The sequence below is a fragment of the Rhinatrema bivittatum genome, chromosome 1 (genome assembly GCF_901001135.1).
Source record: "Rhinatrema bivittatum chromosome 1, aRhiBiv1.1, whole genome shotgun sequence".
NCBI classification, from domain to species: Eukaryota; Metazoa; Chordata; class Amphibia; order Gymnophiona; family Rhinatrematidae; genus Rhinatrema; species Rhinatrema bivittatum.
Window position 1 is genome coordinate 43,477,367 of NC_042615.1, and position 25,707 is coordinate 43,503,073.

General features: G+C 47.6%; 1 protein-coding gene across 3 annotated transcripts in view; it reads left to right on the forward strand.

The window, feature by feature from the left end:
• SMARCA5 (SWI/SNF related, matrix associated, actin dependent regulator of chromatin, subfamily a, member 5) overlaps positions 1-25,707 on the forward strand; it is a 453,245-nt gene that overhangs the window by 404,269 nt on the left and 23,269 nt on the right. For all 3 annotated transcript variants that reach the window (XM_029599292.1, XM_029599470.1, XM_029599377.1), the window contains exon 23: positions 5,045-5,155. In XM_029599292.1, the coding sequence (XP_029455152.1) occupies positions 5,045-5,155 (111 nt within the window). The remainder of the gene's footprint in view (positions 1-5,044; positions 5,156-25,707) is intronic.

Sequence of the window (25,707 nt, forward strand, 5' to 3'; positions counted from 1 at the left end):
TCCTGGAGGATGCGCTGGACCTTCTTAAGCTCCCCAAGGTGGATTCGGCGGTGTCTGCAGTAACAAAGAGATCCACTATTCCTGTCACGGGTGCGACAGCCCTCAGAGATCTTCAGGACAGGAAGCTGGAAGTGCAGCTTACGAAGATTTTCGAGGTTTCCGCGCTGGGTATTCGAGCGGCCATATGTACGAATTTCGCTATGAGAGCTAGCTTGCGCTGGGCCCAAGTTCTCCAGGCCAATGCGGATCTTACTGCTGGCGAGGCAGCGCAGGCGGATAGGTTGGAAGCAGCAATAGCATATGGCGCAGATGCGCGGTGGCTGCGGTTTCGGCGCGCAGACTCCTGTGGCTACGCAACTGGGCAGCAGACGGCTCCTCCAAGGCTCCCCTCGGGGCGCTACCGTTCAAAGGCAAGTTGCTGTTTGGCAAAGAGTTGGATGACTTGATGGTTTCCCTGGGGGAAAACAGGGTTTTTTTAGGCTGCCCGAGGATAGATCCAGGGCGCGGTCTTCTTTTCGGCTAGGTCCCGCTTTCGGGGTCCCAGGAAGTCGCGCCCTCAAAGGTCGTCCGGGCATGCATATAGGTCTGCTTCCTCCCGTACTTCGCAGTGGCAGCAACGGTCCTTTCGGGGAAAGCGTTTCGGGAGGCAAGGAGGTCCCCTTGCGATTACGGGGCCCATGTCGTCACAATGAAGAGTGGTCGGCCCATCTCCCGCCGCAGCCCCTGCACTCCGTTCCCAACGCCGGGGCGCGGTTGATGTCCTTTTCGGGAGATGGGCCGATGTGACGTCGGACCAGTGGGTCCTCAGCGTGATAAGACACGGCTACGCGTTAGATTTTGTTCGCACTCTGGCGGACAAGTTTCTTGTCTCACTCTGCAAGGCCCCCGAGAAGAGGTGCTAGGCACCATCCGACGCTTAGAAGCTTGGGAGCCATTTCCCCCGTCCCGGTCAGCCAGCACGGCAGGGGCCGTTACTCCATTTACTTCATCGTCCCAAAGGAAGACGGCTCGTACAGACCAATCCTGGATCTCAAGGGGGTAAACCGATGCCGGCGCGTTCCGCACTTCAAAATGGAGACGATTCGGTCGGTCATCGCCGCGGTAAGGCCCGGCGAGTTCCTGGCCTCCCTGGATCTCACGGAGGCGTATCTTCACATAGGCATTCAGCCGGCGTTCCAAAGCTTCCTCAGGTTCTGCATTCTGGGACGGCATTACCAGTTTCGGGCGCTCCCGTTTCGGCTCGCAACGGCTCCCCATACATTCACGAAGGTGATGGTGGTGGTGGCAGCGCAGTTGCGCCGGGAAGGTCTCCTGGTCCATCCTTATCTGGACGATTGGCTGATTCGGGCGAAGTCTGAGAATCAGTGTCGGTTGGCAGTGGACAGGGTTCTCCATCTCCTGCAGTCCCTAGGATGGGTGGTCAACTTCAGCAAAAGTCATCTGGCACCCACGCAGACCTTGGAATATCTAGGAGCGATGTTCGACACGAAGCAAGGCAAGGTGTTCCTGTCACACGACCGGGTATGCAAACTGCAGTCTCAGGTACGGCGTTTACTGTCGCTCCGTCGACCGCGGGTACGGTCCTTGGATCTATGGCTCCCACGCTGGCGCTGGTCCCCTGGGCGTTTGCTCACCTGCGACCATTACAGGCTTCGTTGCTGGCCCGCTGGAAGCCGGTCTCGGAGGACTTCTGCCTACCGCTTCCTCTAGCGGGACACGCGAGGTCCAGCCTGCTGTGGTGGCTGGATTCCAGTCATCTGTCTTCGGGAGTCTCCCTTCTGGTACCCGGCTGGACAGTGGTCACCATGGACGCCAGCCTCTCCGGCTGGGGGGCGGTCTGCCTAGGGAGTTCGGTCCAGGGCAAATGGTCAGTGTCGCAAGCCCAATGGTCTATCAATCGCCTAGAGACCAGAGTGGTCCGTCTGGCTTTACAACGCTTCCTGCCCTTGCTGCGAGGAAAGGCAGTCCGGGTGTTGTCGGACAATGCGACCACCGTGGCTTACATTAACCGCCAGGGCGGGACAAGGAGCCCCCAGGTGGCGGAGGAAGCTCAACGCTTGATGGCCTGGTCGGAGCTGCATCTCAGCAACATAGCAGCATCTCACATTGCGGGAGTCGACAACGTTCAGGCGGCTCATTTGCGACACGTGGGGGGGTGCCCCACATGGACCTGATGGCCACGTGGCACAATGCGAAGGCTCCGCGACTTTACAGCCGACGTCGAGGACGGGGGGCAGAAGGCGTCGATGCGTTGGTGCTTCCCTGACGGACGTGTTGCTCTACGTGTTTCCCCCGTGGCTGATGATCGGCAAGATTCTTCGGCGCATAGAGTTGCACCCGGCCAACGTGATCTTGGTGGCACCGGAGTGGCCGCGCCGGCCGTGGTTCGCAGACCTGGTCCAGCTGGAAGTAACGGCGCCCCTTCGGCTCCAAGGAATGGCGGGCCTACTCCGCCAGGGCCCCGTCTGTTTGGAGGATGCGGATCACTTCTGTCTCGCGGCATGATGCGGTGGTGGCTACGGTGCTGCGTTCCAGGAAACAATCGACTTTTCTGGCTTCTGTCCGTGTCTGGGTGGTCTTTGAGGAATGGTGCGTGCAGCGTGGGGTGGACCCCACTTCGGCTTCAGTTTCCGACACTCTGGCGTTCCTCCAGGCAGGGCTGGCCAAGGGTCTAGCGTGCAGTTCCCTACGGGTTCAGGTAGCGGCGCTTGGTTGTTTGCGAGGTAAGGTCCGGGGTGCGTACCTGGCGTTTCATCCGGATGTTTCTCGTTTCCTTCGGGGGGGCTAAGCTTCTTCGCCCTCCATTACGGCTCCCTTGTCCGGCTTGGAACCTCATTTGGGTTCTCTCCGCTCTCTGTGCGGCACCGTTTGAGCCCTTGAAACGCGTAACGCTTAAGGATCTCACTTTAAAAACGGCGTTCTTGGTGGCAATTGCTTCGGCGCGGCGTGTCTCCGAGCTACAGGCCCTGTCCTGTAGGGAACCTTTCTTGCGTATTTCTGATACCGGTGTTTCTCTGCGGACGGTTCCTTCCTTCTTCCGAAAGTTGTGTCGTCTTTTCATGTGAATCAATCGGTGGAGCTGCCCGTTTCGCGGGTGGGGCGTCCTCGGTTCCGGAAGCAAGGGACTTACGGAAGCTAGACGTGCGGAGAGCCCTCCTTCGGTGTCTGGAGGTCACTAATCCGTTTCGGATCACGGATCATCCGTTTGTCCTGTTCTCTGGTCCAAAGAATGGGGCCGCAGCGTCTCGCGCTACGATTGGCCGTTGGATCAAAGAGGCCATTGGCGCGGCCTACTTGATGCGTGGAAAGCCACTTCCCGTGGGCCTGAGGGCTCACTCGACTCGTTCTCAAGCAACGTCTTGGGCGGAAGCTTCGCAGGTGTCGCCTCAAGAGATTTGCAGGGCGGCTACCTGGAAATCGTGGCATACCTTTATCAGGCATTACAGGTTGGATGGCAGGGCTACCGATCCCGGGGGTTTTGGAGAGAGGATGCTCCGAGCGGGACTCTCTGCTTCCCACCCTCAGTAGGTTTGCTCTGGTACATCCCAGGTGTCCTGGACTGATCCTGGTACGTACAGGGAAAGGAAAATTAGTTTCTTACCTGATAATTTTCGTTCCTGTAGTACCAAGGATCAGTCCAGGATCCCGCCCGCAGTGCTGCGCTGAAGTAATGGAGAGTCCGCTCATGGTTTTAAATTAATCTGTTCCGCTTGTTCGCTCTCTCGTTTGGGGAGTCTATTTCCAGTAGGGGTGTTCTTCCCCGTTTTATGGTTAAATAGCTAGTTTGGTTCTCTGGTTATGTTCTACTTTGACATTCCGTATGACTGAGGGGCTGTGACTGGCACAGGGGCATATATGGCTCCGCCCACAAGTTTTAGTCTGTCTCCATCTACTGGTGCGGAGTCACAACCCAGGTGTCCTGGACTGATCCTTGGTACTACAGGAACGAAAATTATCAGGTAAGAAACTAATTTTCCTTTATCTTTCATCGTGCTCTCTGTGGGACCAGACCGCCCCTGTTGCCCACCTTGCCGCAGTTGTGTTGTGCCTGTTGGCACCTTGTTCGGCTACTGTGGGTCTTTCTGGTTGAATGGGGCAGACTAGAGCTCTGTAATCACCCACATGTGAGGACTACCATCCTGCTTGTCCTAGGTGAAAGCGCAGTTGCTTTCCTATAACAGGTGTTCTCCTAGGACAGCAAGATGTTAGTCCTCAGGAATCCCGCCTGCCTCCCCACAATGTTGGGTTCACCTTCAGTTTGTTATGTTATTTTTCTCACTCGTACTCTGCTATATTATGAGACTGAAGGGGGACCTCACGTGGATGCGCGGATAGCAGAAAGCTGAGTATGCTCAGTCTACCAGTCAAAGTTTCCCATGCCGGGCTCCATCGGATGATGTCACCCACATGAGGACTAACAACCTGCTGTCCTAGGAGAACACCTGTTACCGGTAAGCAACTGCGCTTTCCACTTGTAAGGATTACCATCCTGCTTGTCCTTGGAGAAAAGCAGTCTCCTACCACTAACGACTGTTGGTTCTCATGAAATCCTCTTGCCTCTTCTTGGTGGTGACTCCAAGTATAGGCTAATCAAGGTAGACTGAGTGGACCCCCGCATGGATCTGTGGTGGTATTCCAGCCTGCACATACTCAGTAGGATAGAAATTTGTAGAACATTTTGACATAAAATTTGCGGGCCAGGTTCCATTAGATATCTCCCACTTGTGAGGACTGACAGCCTGCTGTCCTCAGACACCTGTTACAGGTAAGCAACTCTGCTTTATTTGATTCTATGGAATCCTTGATATAGTACCACTTCTATCTGCTCTGTCATTTTGATATATGTTGTACCTTTGTATGATTGTTTCCCATTAGTTAAGATTTCTAATAGCTCAATATTCAAAGTACTATAGCACAACCACCTCTCCTATTTGTTGTTGTGCATGGCATAATAGATGTTAATAGATTTTCAACAACTGAGTAAGCAGCAGAAAGCTTTCAGTGATGGGATGCAGTCTCTAATGGATATTTGAATGCCATTCAGGAGCTGCAAAGAAGATGCAACACTTTAATTACCTTGATTGAAAGAGAAAACTTGGAACTGGAAGAAAAAGAGAAGGCAGAGAAAAAGAAAAGAGGACCAAAACCCACTTCAGTAAGTACCAAAGCAAATGTTTTTATTAAAATATTAAAAGAACTTTCTGAAATGCTTCATTACATGAAAAAATTAGCACATTTATCAGTTATTACAAAGATTTTATTTATTCAATTTATCCCAGGACAAGCAGGATGCTAGTCCTCACATATGGGTGACATCAGTAATGGAGCCCTATGTACGGAAAACTTCTGTAAAAGTTTCTATGAAACTTTTGACTGGCACCAGAGTGCCTACTGAGCATGCCCAGCATGCCATGATATTCCCTGCCACAGGGGTCTCCCTTTAGTCTTCTTTTTCCGCGAAGCAGTTAGCCTCGCGGTTATTAGGAGTCCTGTGGGATTCTCCACAACTTTTCCTCACGGAAAACTTTTAAAAACTTCAAACCGCAAAGGGTCTCCCTTAGTAATCCATCGCGGTAAGTTTTACCATTTTCGCGGTTCCGTTCTGCCTCTATTTTTTCAAAATTTTTGTCCTGAGTCATAAAGCCGTCGACGGCTGTCCGGCTCCAAAATGACTACAGGCTTCAAAAAATGCACAAGGAACATGTCTATCACAGACCCTCACCAGGACTGTGTCCTCTGCCTTGGTGAAGGGCATGATGTGAAGACTTGTCCCTTATGTGCTACGATGACCTCGAAGGGCCGACGTCTGCGACTGGACAAAATGGAGCAGTTGTTCAAAATACAACTGGTTTCTGCTCCATCCACTTCAACACAATCGTCTCTGGCTGGGTCGATTAGGAAAGTCGTCTTGAAAAAACGACAATCAGGTGAGTCGGGAGACGCTCCATTTTCCTCCCCCTCGCCATCGTCCAGGGCGTCAACATCGGGCAGTGAGAGAGCCCGCGAAAAAGACAAGCATCGGCATCGTAGGCCGCATACGGCATCCGCTACACCGATACCCGGCGAGCCATCGACGGAAGACGGCACACCGGTTAAGAAACCCCGGCTCCAGGGTAAGGCTTCCGAGCCATCGACAAGGCGATCCTCGCCGATTCCGGCAGAAGGAACCGTGCCTCCTCAGGGCTCTGAGGACGTACTGATGTCGCCACCACCGCCTCCCCCCATGGGGCGCTCTGTTTACATCATCCATGCGGGCGGAACTTGACGTTTACATACGCCAAGCGGTCAGGGATGCCTTCGTCGAAGCGATGCCACGACCTGCTACACCGGTTCTGCCATCGACACCGGTCATGAGAAGATCGCCGATTCCATCACCAGTACCCTCGATGCCGGGGAAATCGCCGCAATTATTGATGACGTCTGTTCCAACACCGGTGCCGTCCATGCCGCAACCAGCGATGCCGTCCATGCCGATGCCACAGATTCCATCGGTTCCAATGCGGCCACAGACCCCAATGGCACCGTCGATGCCAATTCAAGATTCGTCCATATTTCAACCTTTGGACAAATTGGATTCCCTTATCCAGGTCTTCTCCTCTTCACCACAAGATCTCGGTTCTGATCAACATCAGGAACCATTACCAGGTCCGTCAGGTGTCATACCACCCATCAGACCGCATACACCAGTCTCTGAGATCCCATTTAAGCCTCCTAGGCCAACAGGGCATCCTCTGGACACCGCTAGTGACTCAGAATTTTCATCTGAAGAGGATATCCTCTCTGAGCCCTCACCACCAGAGGACAGGAGAAAATCACCACCGGAGGATCTTTCATTTTCTAATTTTATAAAGGAAATGTCTGAAACAATCCCTTTCTCCCTCTCAGAGATAGACAGCAGACAAAAAACCTTGGAGGTACTTCAATTCGTAGACCCTCCTAAGGAAATACTTGCCATTCCAGTTCACGAGGTCTTACAGGAATTAATGTACAGGATGTGGGAGCACCCTGGTTCTGTGGCGGCAGTCAATAAACGTGCTGATGCCACTTATCTGGTTCAGCCCATCCCAGGGTTTCAAAAAAAACTCAATTACCACATCAATCAGTAGTGGTCGAGTCGGCCCAGAAGAAGGCCAAGAGGTTAAAACAACATGCCTCCACACCTCCTGGGAAAGATAGCCGGTTCCTGGACAATCTAGGAAGAAAAATCTTCCAAGGTGCGATGCTGGTATCCAGAATAAATTCTTACCAGCTATTTATGAATCAGTACCAGCGAGACCTGTGGAAACAGGTTGAAACACTGTCACACCAATTACCTGACCAACTTCAGGACTGGTTCCTAAGACTCGTGCACAAAGGCCTAGAAGCGGGCAAACACGAGGTAAGGGCCACATGTGATTCCTTTGAGACAGCCTCCCGGTTATCAGCGTCAGGAATCACAGCTAGGAGATGGGCCTGGTTAAAATCATCAGAACTGAGACCAGAGGTACAAGAACGCTTGGCAGACCTGCCTTGCCTAGGCGAAAACCTCTTTGGTAATAAAGTCAAAGAGGCGGTGGCGACCATCAAGGACCACACTGAAACCCTTAAACAACTATCTCAGCTGCCGCAAGAGTTACACCAACCTTCTAGGAGGCCTCCAAGAAGGGAACCAAGGAAACCCTATTATCGCCCTAGGCGATATTATCCTCCGGCAACCAGACCCAGACAACAATGGCCTACTCAACGGTCACAACCTCGCCAGAGACCTGCTAGGCCTCAGCAGCCTCCGCCTACGGCGTCCACTTCTGGATTTTGAAGTCCAGCCAGAGGGCAGGAGCCATTCCCAAAATCCTTATCCACAATTACCTGTAGGAGGTCGAATATCTCATTACCATCAAACTTGGACCTCCATCACGACAGACCAATGGGTACTCTCAATTACAACTCAAGGGTACCGCTTGGATTTCCTCACTGTACCAAACGAAAATCCTCCTATTCCATCTTGGACAGTGTCTCATCACTCCACAATTCTACAAGCAGAATTATCCACCCTTCTGACTGCCAGGGCCATAGAAAGAGTTCCCAGGCCTCAGTGGGGCAGAGGATTCTACTCCCGATATTTCCTCATTCCAAAGAAAACCGGGGGCCTACGTCCTATTCTGGACCTCAGAAATCTCAACAAATTTCTAAAGAAAGAGAAATTCAGAATGGTATCGTTAGGCACCATGCTACCTCTTCTTCAAAAAGGAGATTGGCTCTGCTCTCTGGATCTTCAAGACGCTTACGCTCACATTCCCATCTTTCCTCCTCATCGACAGTACCTGCGATTTCTGGTGGAAGGACAACACTTCCAATATAGAGTACTACCATTCGGCCTAGCATCAGCACCTCGAGTATTCACAAGGTGTCTTGCAGTAGCGGTGGCACATCTTCACAAACAAAGAGTGCATGTGTTTCCTTACTTGGACGACTGGCTCATCAGGAGTCAAACACAAAGCGGAGTTCTCACTTCTCTCCATCTCACAATAAAGTTGCTTCACTCCTTGGGGTTTCTCATCAACTACGAGAAATCCCATCTCACACCATCTCACCAGTTGCAGTTCATAGGTGCAGATCTCAACACCATCACAGCGAAAGCATTTCTTCCAAAAGACCGTGCTCAAGCGCTCGTTGTCCTAGCGCACTCTGTTCGCAATCAGTCTCGAGTTACAGCTCATCAGTGCCTCACCCTGCTCGGACACATGGCCTCAACGGTTCATGTCACTCCCATGGCCAGGCTCACCATGCGACTAACGGAATGGACACTCAAATCTCAATGGATTCAAGCCATTCAACCATTGTCCACTCCCATTCATATAACACAAGATCTAAGATCTTCTCTTCTCTGGTGGACATCCACAATCAACTTGCTAAAAGGCCTACCTTTCCAGCAACCAGTTCCACAAGTGACTTTAACTACAGATGCGTCCACCTTAGGGTGGGGAGCGCACATTGCTCACCTAAAGACACAAGGCACATGGACAAAGCAAGAAGCCTCCTTTCAAATAAACTTTCTGGAACTTCGCTATGCTCTACATGCGTTCAAGGACTGCCTTTCACACAAGACTGTTCTGATCCAAACGGACAACACAGTAGCCATGTGGTACATCAACAAGCAGGGAGGCACATGGTCGTACCTCCTTTGTCAGGAAGCAGCTCAAATTTGGGACTGGGCCCTAGCACACTCAATTCTGCTACGGGCCACCTACCTAGCAGGCATCCACAACACAGTAGCGGATCGCCTCAGCCGTCACTTCCAACCACACGAGTGGTCTCTAAACCCATCGCTAGCAACCAAGATATTTCAGCGTTGGGGTCAACCAACAATAGATCTCTTTGCATCCCACCTGAACTACAAAGTGAACAATTACTGCTCTCTCCTCTGGCAGTCCAACAGCCTACCAAGGGACGCCTTTGCTCGCCATTGGAATTCAGGCCTGTTATACGCGTATCCTCCGATACCACTCATAACCAAAACACTAGTGAAGCTACAACAGGACAAGGGGACAATGATACTCATAGCCCCATATTGGCCTCGACAAGTATGGTTCCCCACACTGCTAGATCTCTGTCAGGGATCCAATTCGCCTGGGAGTAGCTCCCAATCTGATAACTCAGGAACAGGGCCAGTTGCGCCATCCCAACCTTCAATCCCTGTCCCTGACAGCATGGATGTTGAAAGCTTGATCTTACAACCACTCAACCTTCCAACCACTATATCTCAAGTACTTATAGCTTCACGTAAACCTTCCACTAGAAAGAATTATTCCTACAAATGGAAACGGTTTACATTGTGGTGCACTCAAAAAGATTTAGATCCTTTCACTTGCCCCACTACCTCACTACTAGATTACCTATACCATCTCTCAGATTCTGGTCCTAAGACGTCATCTGTAAGGATACATTTAAGTGCAATCTCAGCTTACCATAATAAACTGGGAGATGCACCCATTTCTACACAGCCTCTCGTGAGTAGATTCATGAGAGGCCTAACTCACATTAAACCTCCAGTTCATTCCCCAAGCATACAGTGGGACCTGAACGTAGTATTAACTAGGCTTATGCGTTCTCCATTTGAACCCATAAATACCTGTGACCTTAAATACCTTACTTGGAAAACGGTATTTCTCATAGCCATTACATCAGCAAGAAGGGTCAGTGAATTGCAAGCACTAGTCACATACGAACCTTTTACAAAGTTCCTACATGACAGGGTAGTCCTCCGTACACATCCAAAATTCCTTCCTAAGGTTGTCACGGAATTTCACTTGAACCAATCAATAGTTTTACCAACATTCTTTCCTAGGCCTCATTCTCATCAGGGTGAAAGAGCCTTACACACTTTGGACTGTAAACGTGCGTTATCCTTCTATTTAAACCGCACAACAGCCCAAAGGAAATCCAGTCAGCTGTTTGTATCCTATGATCCAAACAAACCAGGTAAAGCAGTGGGTAAGCATACTCTGTCAAACTGGCTAGCAGATTGCATACAATTTTGTTATGAAAAGCAGGCCTTACTCTTCAAGGGCGAGTAAAAGCACACTCAGTCAGAGCAATGTCAACCTCAGTAGCACACATTCGCTCTGTACCTATTCTGGACATTTGTAAAGCAGCAACATGGAGTTCTCTTCACACCTTTGCAGCACACTACTGTTTAGACAAGGAAGGAAGACAAGATTCAGCATATGGACAATCTGTCTTAAAGAACTTGTTTCCAGTGTAACCCCAACTCCTTCTACATCCAACCTGCTGTGATCTTCGGCTGATTCATTTCATCAACAATACTTCACTGTTGCTTCACTACAAAATGACTCAGCCTCTAGCTTGCTAATCACCCATATGTGAGGACTAGCATCCTGCTTGTCCTGGGATAAAGCAAAATTGCTTACCTTGTAATAGGTGTTATCCCAGGACAGCAGGATGTAGTCCTCACGAAACCCACCCGCGCGGCCACCCCGCGGAGTTGGGTCCGATTATGTTTTATTATTTTATTTTTGGCTAATGCTATTGCTACAAACCAAGACTAAAGGGAGACCCCTGTGGCAGGGAATATCATGGCATGCTGGGCATGCTCAGTAGGCACTCTGGTGCCAGTCAAAAGTTTCATAGAAACGTTTACAGACGTTTTCCGTACATAGGGCTCCATTACTGATGTCACCCATATGTGAGGACTACATCCTGCTGTCCTGGGATAACACCTATTACAAGGTAAGCAATTTTGCTTTACTTCTGTATCAATGTGGATTACATAGCGCATACAAGTAATACAATTCTGATGAACAAGTCCATACACAGTATATAAACAATTAAAAGCATCTAAAAATAACATTGTTTTCTCCTCCTAAGGCAAAGCATTCTAAAGATTAGGTACTAGAATTAGAGATTGCAGTCTTTTATCCCCAGTAAGGGTATCTATAGAGAATCAGACTTGGATCACAAGGGAACTATGAGCAAGAGACCATTTGATCATCTGCTGTAACTGTCATTGGGAGTAGGTGATTCTATGATTCCTACTGTTTATACAGCAAGTGTGATCAAAACTGTTTCAGCCAACTCAATATTGTATAAATTGTGCAAAATTAAGATAGTGAAGCATACCTGAGTGATTCTTTCCACAGGTGGTGTGCGGGCTCCTGCACTGTTTCATTTAGTTTGTCTTTAATAAAAAAAAAACATGTTTAAGATTGTAGCAAAATCTATCTAAACAAAAACTTAGTAATTCTGAAAGGAAGTTGGTTCTCAAATAAATCATAGGCAACCTTCTCCATCCATTGGATTAACTGATACATTTATTATACAAATTGCGAGTGCAATGGAGTTGATTTTCAAAGGATTTAGGATCCTAATTTTTTAAGAGTCTCTCTTTTTAACAGTTTACTAGCACTGAGTGCTAACTTTAGATTCCTAGTTTCATTAGCCCATAAATTTAGGTCCTAAAAGTAAGTGGCTAAAGGGCAAAGTTAGGGCAGTGAAACAGGAGCTTAACATTTATTTTCAGCATTGGGCACCAAATTAAGGAGTTTAAATCTAAGCAAATGAATAGCAGACCTAAATTTATGAAACCTAAGTTTTAGGCCCTTACATCTGATTTTTATTTTTTGCCCAGCTGAAAACTTAACTCTGGCTCAAAATAGTCATTTAGGTACTTAACTCAGTAGCCCAGCTCTCTCTTTTTTTTTTTTTTTTTTTTTTTTTTTTTATCAGCCTCTGTTTTTAAGAAACATTTCTAAACATAAACAATATGCTAGCTCTCATCCATTCCCCCAGTTGGTAAGGACTCAACCCTTTTCCCAGGTCAGGCATTCCTCAAATAGAAGTTTACAAATTGGAGAAGCCCTAATAAAACAACTTAGCAGGTGCAATCTTTCCCAGTTTGTAAAATCCCTTCTAGGCTGAGGAACTGCATGGATTGATCGGGACCACTGAGTTTTTTCATTTAAGACTAATACTTAGTCTAAATTCAGTATGAGCTCTAGGACCAAACAGCTTATTCATGTTGCTGCTGCCATAGTTACAGCAATATAGCATATTATAGTGTGTAATTAGAGAATTTTAATGTGGTCCTGAAAAAATGAAAAAAGAAAGCTGACTCCTAGCGCCCCCCCCCCCCCAAAAAAAAAAAAGCTTGCAAAAAGCTGGTTCAGGTATAGGACTTCTCTCCCCTCTGCAGTCCCAAGGCCTTTCTCCCCACCCTTTATTGATCCCTAAGCCTGCCTCTTATCCCCACAGCTGGTAGGAGGAAAATGCGCTCAGCTGTATCTGCCACTTTTGCTGGCTGACTTCAGTTTTGCAGTTTGAACTGTGCTATGCCCAAGTTCTTGCGAGACTTGCTGGCACTATGTTCAAATCATGAGTCTGAAACTGACAGGTGAAGGAGGCAGATGTAGGTAAACATGCTTTTATCCCAGGACTAGCAGGATACAGTCCTCACATATGGGTGACGTCACTGGACGGAGACCTATCGTGGAAAACTTTCTATCAAAGTTTCTAGAAACTTTTGACTGGCTCACTGAGCATGCCCAGCATGCCATGATCTCTCGAGCCACACGCTATTTTTTCTTAACGGAAAAAGTTACAAGTTTTTCAAAGTTATCCCCTCCATAGGGGTCTCCCTTTTTCCACCTTCTGGTGAGTACATTTTTCCAGTCGATACCATTATTCTCATAGGACAAGCAGGATGGTAGTCCTCACATATGGGTGACATCATCAGAATGGAGCCCAATCATGGAAAACTTGTCAAAGTTTCCAGAACTTTGACTGGCCCCTACTGGGCATGCCCAGTATGGCACTAACCCTGCAGCCAGCAGGGGTCCCCCTTCAGTCGTCTTTTTTCCACGCAGCAGTAGCCTCGCGGTTTAGGAGCTCTGAAGAGATTCCTGACAGGAATTTACCTCACGGAATTATCTACAGTTAAATTGCCCCACAGGGGTCCTTCCTCTAACATTTCTTTAGCCGCGGTACTCCGGTAAGTTTTTTGACCGTTTTCCGTCTATTACCATCAAGTTTGGCCCTTGTGGCCTACTGGCCGTCGACCAGACCGCGGCTCAATTTTTCCTATGGCCATGGCGTCTAGGTTTCGTCGGTGCCCAGACTGTACTCGCACCATGTCTATCACAGACCCCCATGGAGTCTGTGTAATGTGTTTAGGCCGTGAGCATGATGTCCTGACTTGCACTAAATGTGCCTTTATGACACCTAAGGGTCGCAAGGCCAGAATGGAGAAAATGGAACTCCTTTCCGTGCTTAGACCCCGACTCTATCCATCGCATTGACGTCTTCGGACCAGCACCGTCGACTTTGCGCCAGCATCGACCACCGACCTGTGACCGACCGCCATCGATGTCTTCATGGCCATCGTCACCCTCTACTCGCCCTCAAGATCGAGGGGATCGCAGGGAAAAACATTGCCATCGACATCGTAAGACTTGGACCGTTGAGGGAGCGAAATCATCAACCTCTCCACCGTCCAAGCCACCGTCGAAGAAGCCCCGTCCAGGAAAGGCACCGACCCTTCCTGCGACTGGGTCATCAAGGCCACCCTTACCCGTTCGGGGTTTGGGAGTCGCGATTCTGCCTTTAAAGGTGGTCCCTCTGACTGTGCCTCTGCCTCCCTCTTCTGTTCCAGAGCCAGGGCTGCTTGCTCCAGGTCTCCGAGAAGAACTGGACCGGCTGGTTCAGGAGGCCATCGACAAGGCGATGCAACGTCTCCAGGTTCCTCCGGCACCGGCTGTGGAACCAGTCATCGACCTGATTCCCACAGCGCTGGCACCGCTGCTATCCCGGATAGAGGCGCTGATGGCCGCCCTTCCATCGATGGACCCCAGGTCTCCGATTGGCTCCGGTGCCCTCCCCGTTGACAGCTTCATCAGGAGGAGAAACACAGTTTCGCATTCCTCCATCAGGAGATTTGCCTCAGCCATCGATGCCAAATCGTCCCTCGCCACCAATTCATCCATCGGTGCTGATACGTCCATCGGCGCCATCGATGCCTTCGGTGCCGATGCCTTCCATGCCATCATTGGTGCCCTCGGGAATTCCTTCGATTTTCTCGGAGCCTCGCCCGGAGCCTTCAGGTATCCAACCTCCTTCTTGTCCTACAGGTCAGTCTGCTGACCCTTATGACACTTGGTGTGATGATACTTCAACAGACACCGATGATTTACCTTCACCTCCTTCTTCCACTGAAAGTAGGAAGCGTTCTCCTCCAGAGGACCTCTCTTTCATAAATTTTGTGAAGGAAATGCCTGAGTTTATTCCCTTTCAACTTCAGATGGAACAGGATGACAGGCACCAGATGATGGAATTCCTCCAATTCCTGAATGTACCCAAGGTGATTACCTCTATACCCATTCACCAAGTTCTTCTGGATCTCCCCAAAAAGAACTGGGAAAATCCTGGATCAATTGCTCCAGCACACAGAAAGGCTGACACTACTTACTTAGTGCAATCAGCCCCAGGTTTACAAAAATCCCAGCTTGACCACCACTCAGTTGTGGTAGAGTCTGCTCAAAAGAGGGCAAAAAAAAGGTCGAAACCTCACTCATCTACCCCACCTGCTAAGGAACAAAAGTTCCTAGACAACATTGGTCGAAGAGTGTTTCAAGGGGCCATGCTCATCTCCCGAATTGCTGCTTACCAGCTTTATATGACCCAATATAATAGGGTCATCTTCAAGCAGATACAGGACCTTTCTGAATCCCTCCCTGAACAATTCCAAGACCAGCTACAAACCCTTGTCAACAAAGGATTTGAGGTGGGAAAACATGAGATTCGAACATCTTATGATATATTTGACACCTCTACCAGAGTGTCTGCAACTGCCATTTCGGCAAGACTGTGGGCCTGGCTCAAATCTTCTGACCTTCGCACAGAAGTACAAGACCGGCTGTCTAACCTACCATGTGTAGGAGACAATCTGTTCGGTGAACAGATCCAACGAATGGTGGCTGAATTAAAAGACCATCATGAGACCCTTAAACAACTCTCCTCAATGCCTTCAGACTTTTCTTTAAGACAACCCTTCAGGAAGGACTCTAAGAAGTCGTTCTACTGTCCAAGGAAGGCCTATCCACCACCAGTAAGGTCCCGTACCACGAGACCTTATCAAAAGCCTCAACCTCGCCAAGCCCGAAAGCAAAAGCCACAAGCAGCTCCCCAGCCAGGACCTGCTTCCGGTTTTTGACTTCTGCTTGGAGAGCAGCAGCCGGATTCCTCTGCCAAGCATACCAGTGGGAGGTAGACTGTGCCACTTTCACAACATGTGGCAGTCAGTCACAACCGACCAATAGGTACTGGCAATCATTGCTCAGGGTTACCACCTGAACTTTCTCGCCCTGCCACCGGACTCCCCACCTCTACAGACGTGGAGAATTTCCGAACACTCCATTCTTCTGGATCAAGAGATCTCCCTCCTTCTCCAGTCAAGAGCAATAGAACCCATTCTGCATTCGCAGCAAGACCTTAGGGTTCTATTCCCGGTACTTTCTGATACCCAAAAAATCGGGAGGAGTACGTCCAATTCTGGACCTACCTGCTCTCAACAAGTACCTTCAGCGGGAAAAGTTCAAGATAGTAACCTTGGGTTCCCTTCTTACTCTTCTACAAAGAGGAGACTGGCTCTGGTCTTTGGACTTCCAGGTCGCATACACACACATTGCGATACCTCCATCTCACCGCAAGTACCTGAGGTTTTTAGTAGGCCCCAAGCACTATCAATACCGAGTGCTCCCGTTTGGCCTAGCATCTGCACTACGAGTATTTACCAAATGTCTCGTGGTTGTCGCAGCTTTCCTCAGGAAAGAAGGTGTTCACGACTACCCCTATCTAGACGACTGGTTAATCAGGGCTCCAACCCAGCAAGCTGCTCGGTCATCCCTCGATTTCACTCTACGCACTCTGATTTCTCTAGGATTTCTTGTCAATTACGAAAAATCCTTTTTAGTCCCATCTCACACCTTGTCGATCATTGGGGCAGACTTGGACACAATACAGGCAAAAGCTTTCCTACCTCGACAACGAGCACTGACACGTATCTCTAGCTTACCAGTTGCAGTCTCAGCAAACAGCAACAGCTCACTAATTCCTTGTCCTTCTGGGACACATGGCGTCCTCAGTCCATGTTATTCCAATGGCCTGTCTGGCCATGAGACTCATGCATTGGACTCTGAGGTCACAATGGATTTAGCTGTTCAGCCCCTGTCGACCATTGTCCACATCACTCAGTCTGTCTCTGGCCTGGTGGCAAGATCAGTTCAATCTCCTCCGGGGACTGCCCTTTCAATTACCAGATGCTCAAGTCATTCTCACCACCGACGCTTCCAACCTCTGGTGGGGAGCCCACGTGGACGATTTGCAGACACAAGGGTCTTGGTCTCCAGAGGAAGCCAAATACATTTCCTGGAGCTTCGAGCAATGCGATATGCTCTCAGGGCTTTTCAGGATCGCCTATCAAATCAGGTCATACTGATTCAGACGGACAGCCAGGTGGCCATGTGGTACATCAACAAACAGGGAGGCACAGGCTCCTTCCTTCTGTGTCAGGAAGCTGCGCAGATTTGGGAGGAAGCTCTCTCCCACTCAATGTACCTCAAGGCCACCTACTTGCCGGGAGTGGACAATGTACTGGCAGACAAGCTAAGTCGCGTCTTCCAACCGCACGAGTGGTCGCTCAATCCCTCGGTAGTGGCCTCAATTTTCCAACAATGGGGATATCCTCAGATGGATCTCTTTGCGTCCCCTCAGAACTACAAGGTGGACAACTACTGTTCCCTCATTCACAGCAAAGGCTCTCACCCCAGAGATGCATTCTCCCTCTCGTGGGCAACCGGTCTACTCTATGCATTCCCTCCACTTCCTCTTCTCTCGAAGACCCTAGTGAAGCTACGTCAGGACAAGGGAGCCATGATCCTGATAGCACCTCACTGGCCACGCCAAGTGTGGTTTCCCATACTCCAGGATCTCTCCATCCGCAGGCACATTCCCTTGGGAAAGGACCCGCTCCTGATAACTCAGAACGACGGGTGCCTGCGCCATCCCAATCTTCAGGCCTTGTCTCTGACGGCATGGATGTTGAAAGGTTAATTCTTCAGCCACTTAACCTTTCAGATCCAGTTTCTCGTTTCTTGATTGCTTCACGGAAGCCTTCCACGAGAAAATCTTACTCCTATAAATGGAAAAGGTACACATCATGGTGCACCTCTCAGTCCCTTGATCCCTTTTCCTGTCCAATCCCAAGGTTTTTGGACTATCTCTGGCATTTGTCAGTCAGGTCTAAAGACATCTTCCATCAGAATGCATGTCAGTGCGGTGGCCGCCTTCCATAAAGGTGTCGAGGATGTCCCTATTTCAGTACAACCCCTCGTAACCCGCTTTTTGAAGGGCTTGCTCCACATCAAGCTGCCTTTACGTCCTCCGGCCCCTTCTTGGGACCTTAATCTTGTTCTCAGTCGGCTCATGAAACCACCATTCGAGCCTCTTCACTCCTGTGACCTAAACATCTTACATGGAAAGTGATTTTCCTTTTGGCTATCACTTCAGCTCGCAGGGTTAGTGAGTTACAGGCCTTAGTTACCTATCCGCCTTAAACTAAACTCCTGCAGGACCGGGCGGTAATCCGCACTCACCCTAAATTTTTACCTAAGGTAGTTTTGGAGTTTCACATTAATCAATCCATCATATTACCTACCTTCTTTCCCAGGCCTCATTCCAGTCCAGGGGAACAGGCTCTGCATACCCTTGACTGCAAACGGGCTCTAGCTTTTTATCTAGACCATACAGTTGCTCACAGGACGAGCACTCAGTTATTCGTCTCGTTCCACCCCAACAAATTAGGGCAACCTGTGGGTAAGCAGACTCTCTCCTCCTGGTTGGCGGACTGCATATCTTTTTGCTATCAGCAAGCAGGCATTCCTTTTCAAGACAGTGTTAAAGCTTACTCTGTGAGGGCCATGGCGACTTCAGTAGCACACCTACGATCGGTGCCGCTTCCTGACATCTGAAGGGCTGCCACCTGGAGTTCCCTCCATACTTTTGTAGGCCACTATTGCTTGGACAAAGTCGGAAGACAAGATTCCATCTTCGGACAGTCTGTCCTGCGTAACCTGTTTTCAACGTGACGTACCAACACCCTTCCGCCTGCCCGGTGGGGTTCAGGATGCCCTCTACCAAATTCCACCTCAGTTGTTGTACCTGTTGCACGCCATTGGGTACATTTGGTGCATGCTCGGACATCCTCAGCTCGGTACTCGCCCATATGTGAGGACTACCATCCTGCTTGTCCTGTGAGAAAGCAAATGTTGCTTACCTGTAACAGGTGTTCTCACAGGACAGCAGGATGTTAGTCCTCACGAAACCCGCCCGCCGCCCCGCGGTGTTGGGTTCGTAATGTTTTGTTTTTTCGGCACTGCCTGTAGCTTTCAAATAAGACTGAAGGGGGACCCCTGCTGGCTGCCGGGTTAGTGCCATGCTGGGCATGCTCAGTAGGGGCCAGTCAAAGTTCTGGAAACTTTGATAGAAGTTTTCCTTGATTGGGCTCCATCCTGATGATGCCACCCATATGTGAGGACTAACATCTTGCTGTCCTGTGAGAACACCTGTTACAGGTAAGCAACATTGGTTTTTTGAATATTTTAGTCAGAAGACAGTCTGTCTGTCCGGCCTTCAAAATGGCTACCAGGTTTAAGAAATGCCCGAATTGTCCTTGCACCATGTCCTTCATCAAACACAACACACGTCGAATGTGTGTTGTGTTTGGGCGAGAAACATGATGTTATCAGTATGCCCGCAGTGTGCTGAGATGACAGCAAAAGGCTGACTGGCTCATCTGGAGAAGATGGAGCATCTTTTCCATCTTCAGTTGCTGTCGTTCACATCGACCTTAACACACTCGTCTCCGGCTGGAGCGGCAAAAAAGAATTTAAGACACGACGTCATCCCGATGAAGCTGGTGACCGTTCATCTCCGATGCCTTCTCAGTCGCCTATAAAATCCACTTCTGTGTTTGAGAAAAAGGGCACTGAGCATCGGGAGAAGCACCAGCAGTGAAAAGCTCTGGGGGAGGCAATGGAAAATGCTCTTTCTCGTGTAGTTGAAAGATGAGCGTCTCTTAAGGTGGGGATGTTTAAGAATCCTGCGTTGTTAGAGCGTAGGTTTCTTTGTGGGTTTTAGGGGGTTATGTTTAAGCCTTTTAGTCCATGAAGATCATCATTTAGGATTTTATGAATGATGGTCATTGATTTGTAGGTAATTCGTGCAGAAATAGATAGCCAGTGAAGAGAGGATAAAATGGGTGTTATGTGTTCATTTCTTTTTTCTCCTGTAAGGATTCTGGCAGCTGAATTCTGCAGTATTTGGAGTGGTTTGAGGGATGATGAAGGGATTCCAATAAGTAATGAGTTGCAGTAATCGAAGGTGGAGAAAATAAGCAACTGCAGGATGGTTCTGAATTCAGAAGTGTTGAGAAATGGCTTTATATGTCTTAGGGTTAGTAGCTTGTGGTATCCTTCTTTCGTTTTATTTACTATGTGGGATTTGAAAGAGAGATCAGCATCGATGGTAACTCCAAGGTTCCTGGTATGGGTGGTAGGGATTATCGTTATCATTTATCTAGTATTGTCAGGGGTGGCGGAGTTGGATTGGGTTTTTTATCCATGAGTATGATTTCAGTTTTGTCAAAGTTGATTATGAGTTTTAGGGAGTTCAGTAGATGCTTGATTGAGATAAGTATATCTGAGGTTTTTTTGTATGAGTCTTCAATTGAGTTTTGTATGGTAATTAGAAGCTGAATGTCATCAGCGTAGAGGAAATGTGAGATTCCATGATCTTTTAGTAATTGGCAGATGGGTAGGAGGTATATGTTGAAGAGGGTAGCAGATAAGGCTGAACCTTGGGGAACTCCAGTTTTGAGGTCAATCATTTTTGATGGGGTGTTGTTGATCACTACTTGGTATGTACGTTCAGAGAGGTAGGACGAGAACCATTGTAATGTAGTACCAGAAAGGCCAATATTTGACAGTCGTTCTAACAGTATATTGTGGTTTACTGTGTTTAGTTTTCGTAGAAGCCTCTCATGAGGGACTTTGTCAAACGCCTTCTGAAAATCCAAAAACACTACATCTACCGGTCCACCTTTATCCACATGTTTATTAACTCCTTCCAAAAAGTGAAGCAGATTTGTGAGGCAAGACTTCCCTTGGGTAAATCCATGTTGACTGTGTTCCATTAAACCATGTCTTTCTATATGCTCCACAATTTTGATCTTGAGAATAGTTTCCACTATTTTTCCCGGCACTGAAGTGAGGCTCACAGGTCTAAAGTTTCCCGGATCGCCCCTGGAGTCTTTTTTAAATATTGGGGTTACATTGGCCAGTCTTCAGGTATAATGGATGCTTTTAATGAAAGGTTACAAATTGTAACTAATAGAGCAGAAATTTCATTTTTTAGTTTATTCAGTACCCTAGGATGCATACCATCTGGTCCATGTGATTTTGTTACTCTTTAGTTTGTCAATCTGGCCTACTACATCTTCCAGGTTCACAGTGATTTTGTTCATTTCGTCTGACTCATCACCCCCGAAAACCATCTCCGGAACTGGTTTCTCTCCAACATCCTCATTAGTAAACACGGAAGCAAAGAATTCATTTAGTCTTTCTGCAATGGCCTTTTCTTCCCTAACAGCCCCTTTAACCCCTTGGTCATCTAATGGTCCAACCGACTCCATCACAGATTTCTTGCTTCGGATATATTTAAAAAAGTTTTTATTATTATTTGTTGCCTCTATGGCCAACCTCATTTCAAATTCTCTCTTCGCCTGCCTTATCAATGTTTTACACTTAACTTGACAATGCCTATGTTTTATTCTGTTTTCTTCAGATGGATCCTTCTTCTAGTTTTTGAAGGATCTTTTTTTTTTTGGCTAAAATAGCCTCTTTCACCTCACCTTTTAACAATGACTGTAATCGTTTTGCCTTCTTTCCACCTTTCTTTGTGCGGAATACATATGGACTGCGCCTCTAGGATTGTATTTTTAAACAATGTCCAAGCCTGTTGAACACTTTTAACCTTTGCAGCTGCACCTTTCAGTTTTTTTTTTCTAATTATTTTCCTCATTTTATCAAAGTTTCCCTTTTGAAAGTTTAGTGTTAGAGCTGCAGTTATTAGTTTAAATTTTATCATGTTATGATCACTATTGCCAAGTGGCCCCACCACAGTTACCTCTCTCACCAAATCCTGCGTTGCACTAAGAATTAAACCTAAAATAGCTCCCTCTCTTGTTGGTTCCTGAACCAATTGCTCCATGAAGCAGTCATTTATTACATCCAGGAACTTTGTCTCTAGTAAGTCCTGATGTTACATTTACCCAGTCAATATTGGGGTAATTGAAATCTAACACACAAATTCTCTTAATGAGAAATCCCACGATTGAAATGAACTGTATAGAAACACGTGGTATTTGAAAATTTAAACAATCACAACGCTATGAAACTTTATCATGTATGTTTAAGGACCATCATACCACCCACAGTGCTCACAAGTCAAACTTGCATCTCATGCACTTTCACAGGGTCACATTTAATCAATTGGTCCAGATGGAAGGCATCAAAATTCAATTTTGTGTACTTTTTTTGAGTTTTTTACTATATATATTAAAAAAGGCGACTTCCCTTGTTTCTGGGTTATCGGGGTTGCTTATCCCGTAGCTGTCGGGGTAACTTGTCCGACGCGCGCGTTTCGCCACACAAGCTGCTTCAGAGACATCCGTATTCAAACTCTCCTGATCCAGCACATCCCCTTATCTTTAGCGGGGATATAAGCAAAAGAATTTCATACAAGGTGCCGAAGGTCCATCAATTTTTCTAAAGTAAAAAAGCTTATGGTTAAGAAAAGATTTCAGCGATTACAATTTTCTTAGAGACATTTAACGATGTATTTTAGCAAGTGGGAAAGAAGGTAGGGTGGTCTGACTCACCGAACGCCGACACCATCTCCCTGCCTGGTTAATTCTAGCAGTGAGGCGGCTCGGATCGGTCTGATTTTAAATGCAGTGGTATTTTCTAACCACCTGATAGTCAAGTGATTCCTGATTTCGGCGGGCAATCACCAAAAGTGAAACCATTCTATGTCCTTATTTAAACCACCAGGTATCACTGATTTCAATTGAAAGATCCACTTTTGTTCGCATTGCCTGAGTGTCTGTACACGGTTTCCACCTCTCCAATGTGGATTAATGATTTCAAGTATTGTCCACTTAATATCATCAAATTCATGCTTGAATTCCTTAAAGTGAGAGACCAAAGGTTCCTCAACTCGATTAGTATTGATACAGCATTTGTGTTCAGTGAGGCGAGTCTTGATTTTTCTTTTTGTCATGCCCACATATACTAAGGGGCATGGACAGAAAATCGCATAGACAGCATGGGTAGAATGACACGAAAATTCAGGCAATGTGATTAACCTCCCAGATGCTGTGGTAATATGTGTTTGAGACTATTTTAAAGGACAAAATTTGCATTTGTCACAAACTTGAATTGATTCCACACTCAAGATGGGCTTGGAGCAATTTGAACGCACAACATGATCGCGGATATTTTTACCTCGAGAGTATGCGATTCGATAACCCAGAAACAAGGGAAGTCGCCTTTTTTAATATATATAGTAAAAAACTCAAAAAAAAAGTACACAAAATTGAATTTTGATGCCTTCCATCTGGACCAATTGATTAAATGTGACCCTGTGAAAGTGCATGAGATGCAAGTTTGACTTGTGAGCACTGTGGGTGGTATGATGGTCCTTAAACATACATGATAAAGTTTCATAGCGTTGTGATTGTTTAAGTTTTGAAATACCACGTGTTTCTATACAGGTAATTGAAATCTCCCATTATTATTGCACTGCCAAATTGGTTTGCTTCCCTGATTTCTCTTAGCATTTTATCATCTGTCTGACCATTTTGTCCAGGTGGACAGTAGTATACTCCTATCACTATACTCTTACCCAGCACACATGGGATTTCTACCCATATAGATTCTACTGAGCATTTAGTCTCTTGTATGATCTTTATCCTATTGGACTCTATACCCTCCCAGACATAAAGTGCCACACCCCCACCACGTTGATCCTCCCTATCATTGCGATATAATTTGTACCCTGATATAGCACTGTTCCATTGGTTATCCTCCTTCCACCAAGTCTCTGTGATGCCAATTATGTCAATCTCATCATTTGCTGCTGTACCCTCTAACTCTCCCATCTTACTTCTTAGACTTCTGGCATTGGCATACAGACATTTCAAAGTGTGTTTTTTGTTTGTATTAACAACCTGCTTTTCAGTTGTTTGGGATAATTCAGAAATTATTAGCTTCGATGATTTTTTACATATAGGCATATGGACTATGTTTGCTTTTAATGGAACCTCTCTGTTGGGATGCCCTAACTCTCCTGTTTCATTAGTATCCTTCAAGGATACATTTCTCCAAACCATGCACTGTTGAGAGACTGTCTGCTTTCCCCCTTGTTCTAGTTTAAAAGCTACTCTATCTCCTTTTTGAAAGTTAGTTCCAGCAGCTTGGTTCCACTCTGGTTAAGGTGGAGCCCATCCTTTCAGAAAAGTCTCCCCTTTCCCCAAAAGTTTCCCCAGTTTCTTACAAAACTGAATCCCTCTTCCCTGCACCATCGTCTCATCCACGCATTGAAACTCTGGAGCTCTGCCTGCCTCTGGGAACCTGCATGTGGAATAGGAAGCATTTCAGAGAATGCCACCCTGGAGATTCTGGATTTCAGCTTCCTACCTAAAATCCTAAATTTGACTTCCAGAACCTCTCTCCCACATTTTCCTATGTCATTAGTGCCCACATGTACCACGACAGCCGGCTCCTCCCCAGCGCTGTCTATAATCCTGTCTAGGTGACGCGTGAGGTCTGCCACCTTCGCACCAGGCAGGCAAGCTAACAGGCGGTCCTCACGTCCACCAGCCACCCTGCTATCTACATTTCTAATAATCGAATCACCAACTATGATGGCCGGCCTAACCCTTCCCTCCTGGGCAGTAGCCCTGGGAGGCTTGTCCTCAGTGCGAGAGGACAATACATCACCTGGAGAGCAGGTCCTTGTTACAGGATCACTTCCTGCTACACCAGAATGATGTTCTCCTACTGGGAGACCTTTCTGATCCAAGGCAGCACTGGGGATGCCAGACTGAATTTGGGACTTGGCTACTATGTCCCTGAAGATCTCATCAATGTACCTCTCTGTCTCCCTCAGCTCCTCCAAGTCTGCTACTCTAGCCTCCAGAGATCGGACTCGTTCCCTGAGAGCCAGGAGCTCTTTGCACCGAGTGCACACATACAATCTCTCACCAGCGGGTAAAAAAATCATACATGTAACACTCAATGCAAAAGACTGGAAAGCCCCCCTCAGCACCAAGAGTGTTCACAAAATGCCTAGCTATGGCAGCGGCCCATCTACGCAAGGATAGCATACATATATTCCTGTATCTCGACGCTGGCTCATCAAGAGTCAGTCAAGGCAAGGAGCTCTCTACTCCCTCTAACGCACAATCAATCTGCTTCACTCATTGGGATTTCTAATCAATTACAAAATATCCCATCTTCTACCATCTCGCACACTACAATTCATCGGGGCATAATTGAACACAACCATATCCAAGGCCTTCCTCCCAAAGGACCGCGCAGAGGCTCTGTCTACTTTAGCGAGCTCTCTTTACACAAGCCGAACAGCAACTGCCCATCAGTTCTTCATTCTGCTAGGTCACATGGCTTCTACAGTTCATGTCACCCCTATGGCCAGATTAGCCATGAGAGTAACACAGTGGACTTTGAGATCACAGTGTCTCCAAGCCTTTCAACCACTGTCGTCTCCAATTCACATAACCCACCAGTTATGTTCATCGCTCCTCTGGTGGATGAACAACTTGCTAAGAGGTCTACCGTTTCAGCAACCAGTTCCACAAGTGACCTTAACTACAGATGCATCCACCTTAGGTTGGGGAGCTCACGTAGATAATCTTAAGACTCAAGGTACTTGGACAAAACTCGAAGCAACATTTCAAATCAACTTCTTGGAGCTTCGAGCTATACGTTATGCGCTTTATGCGTTCAAGGACTGCCTTTCTAACAAGACTGTTCTAATACAAACAGACAACACAGTTGCCATGTGGTACCTGAACAAACAAGG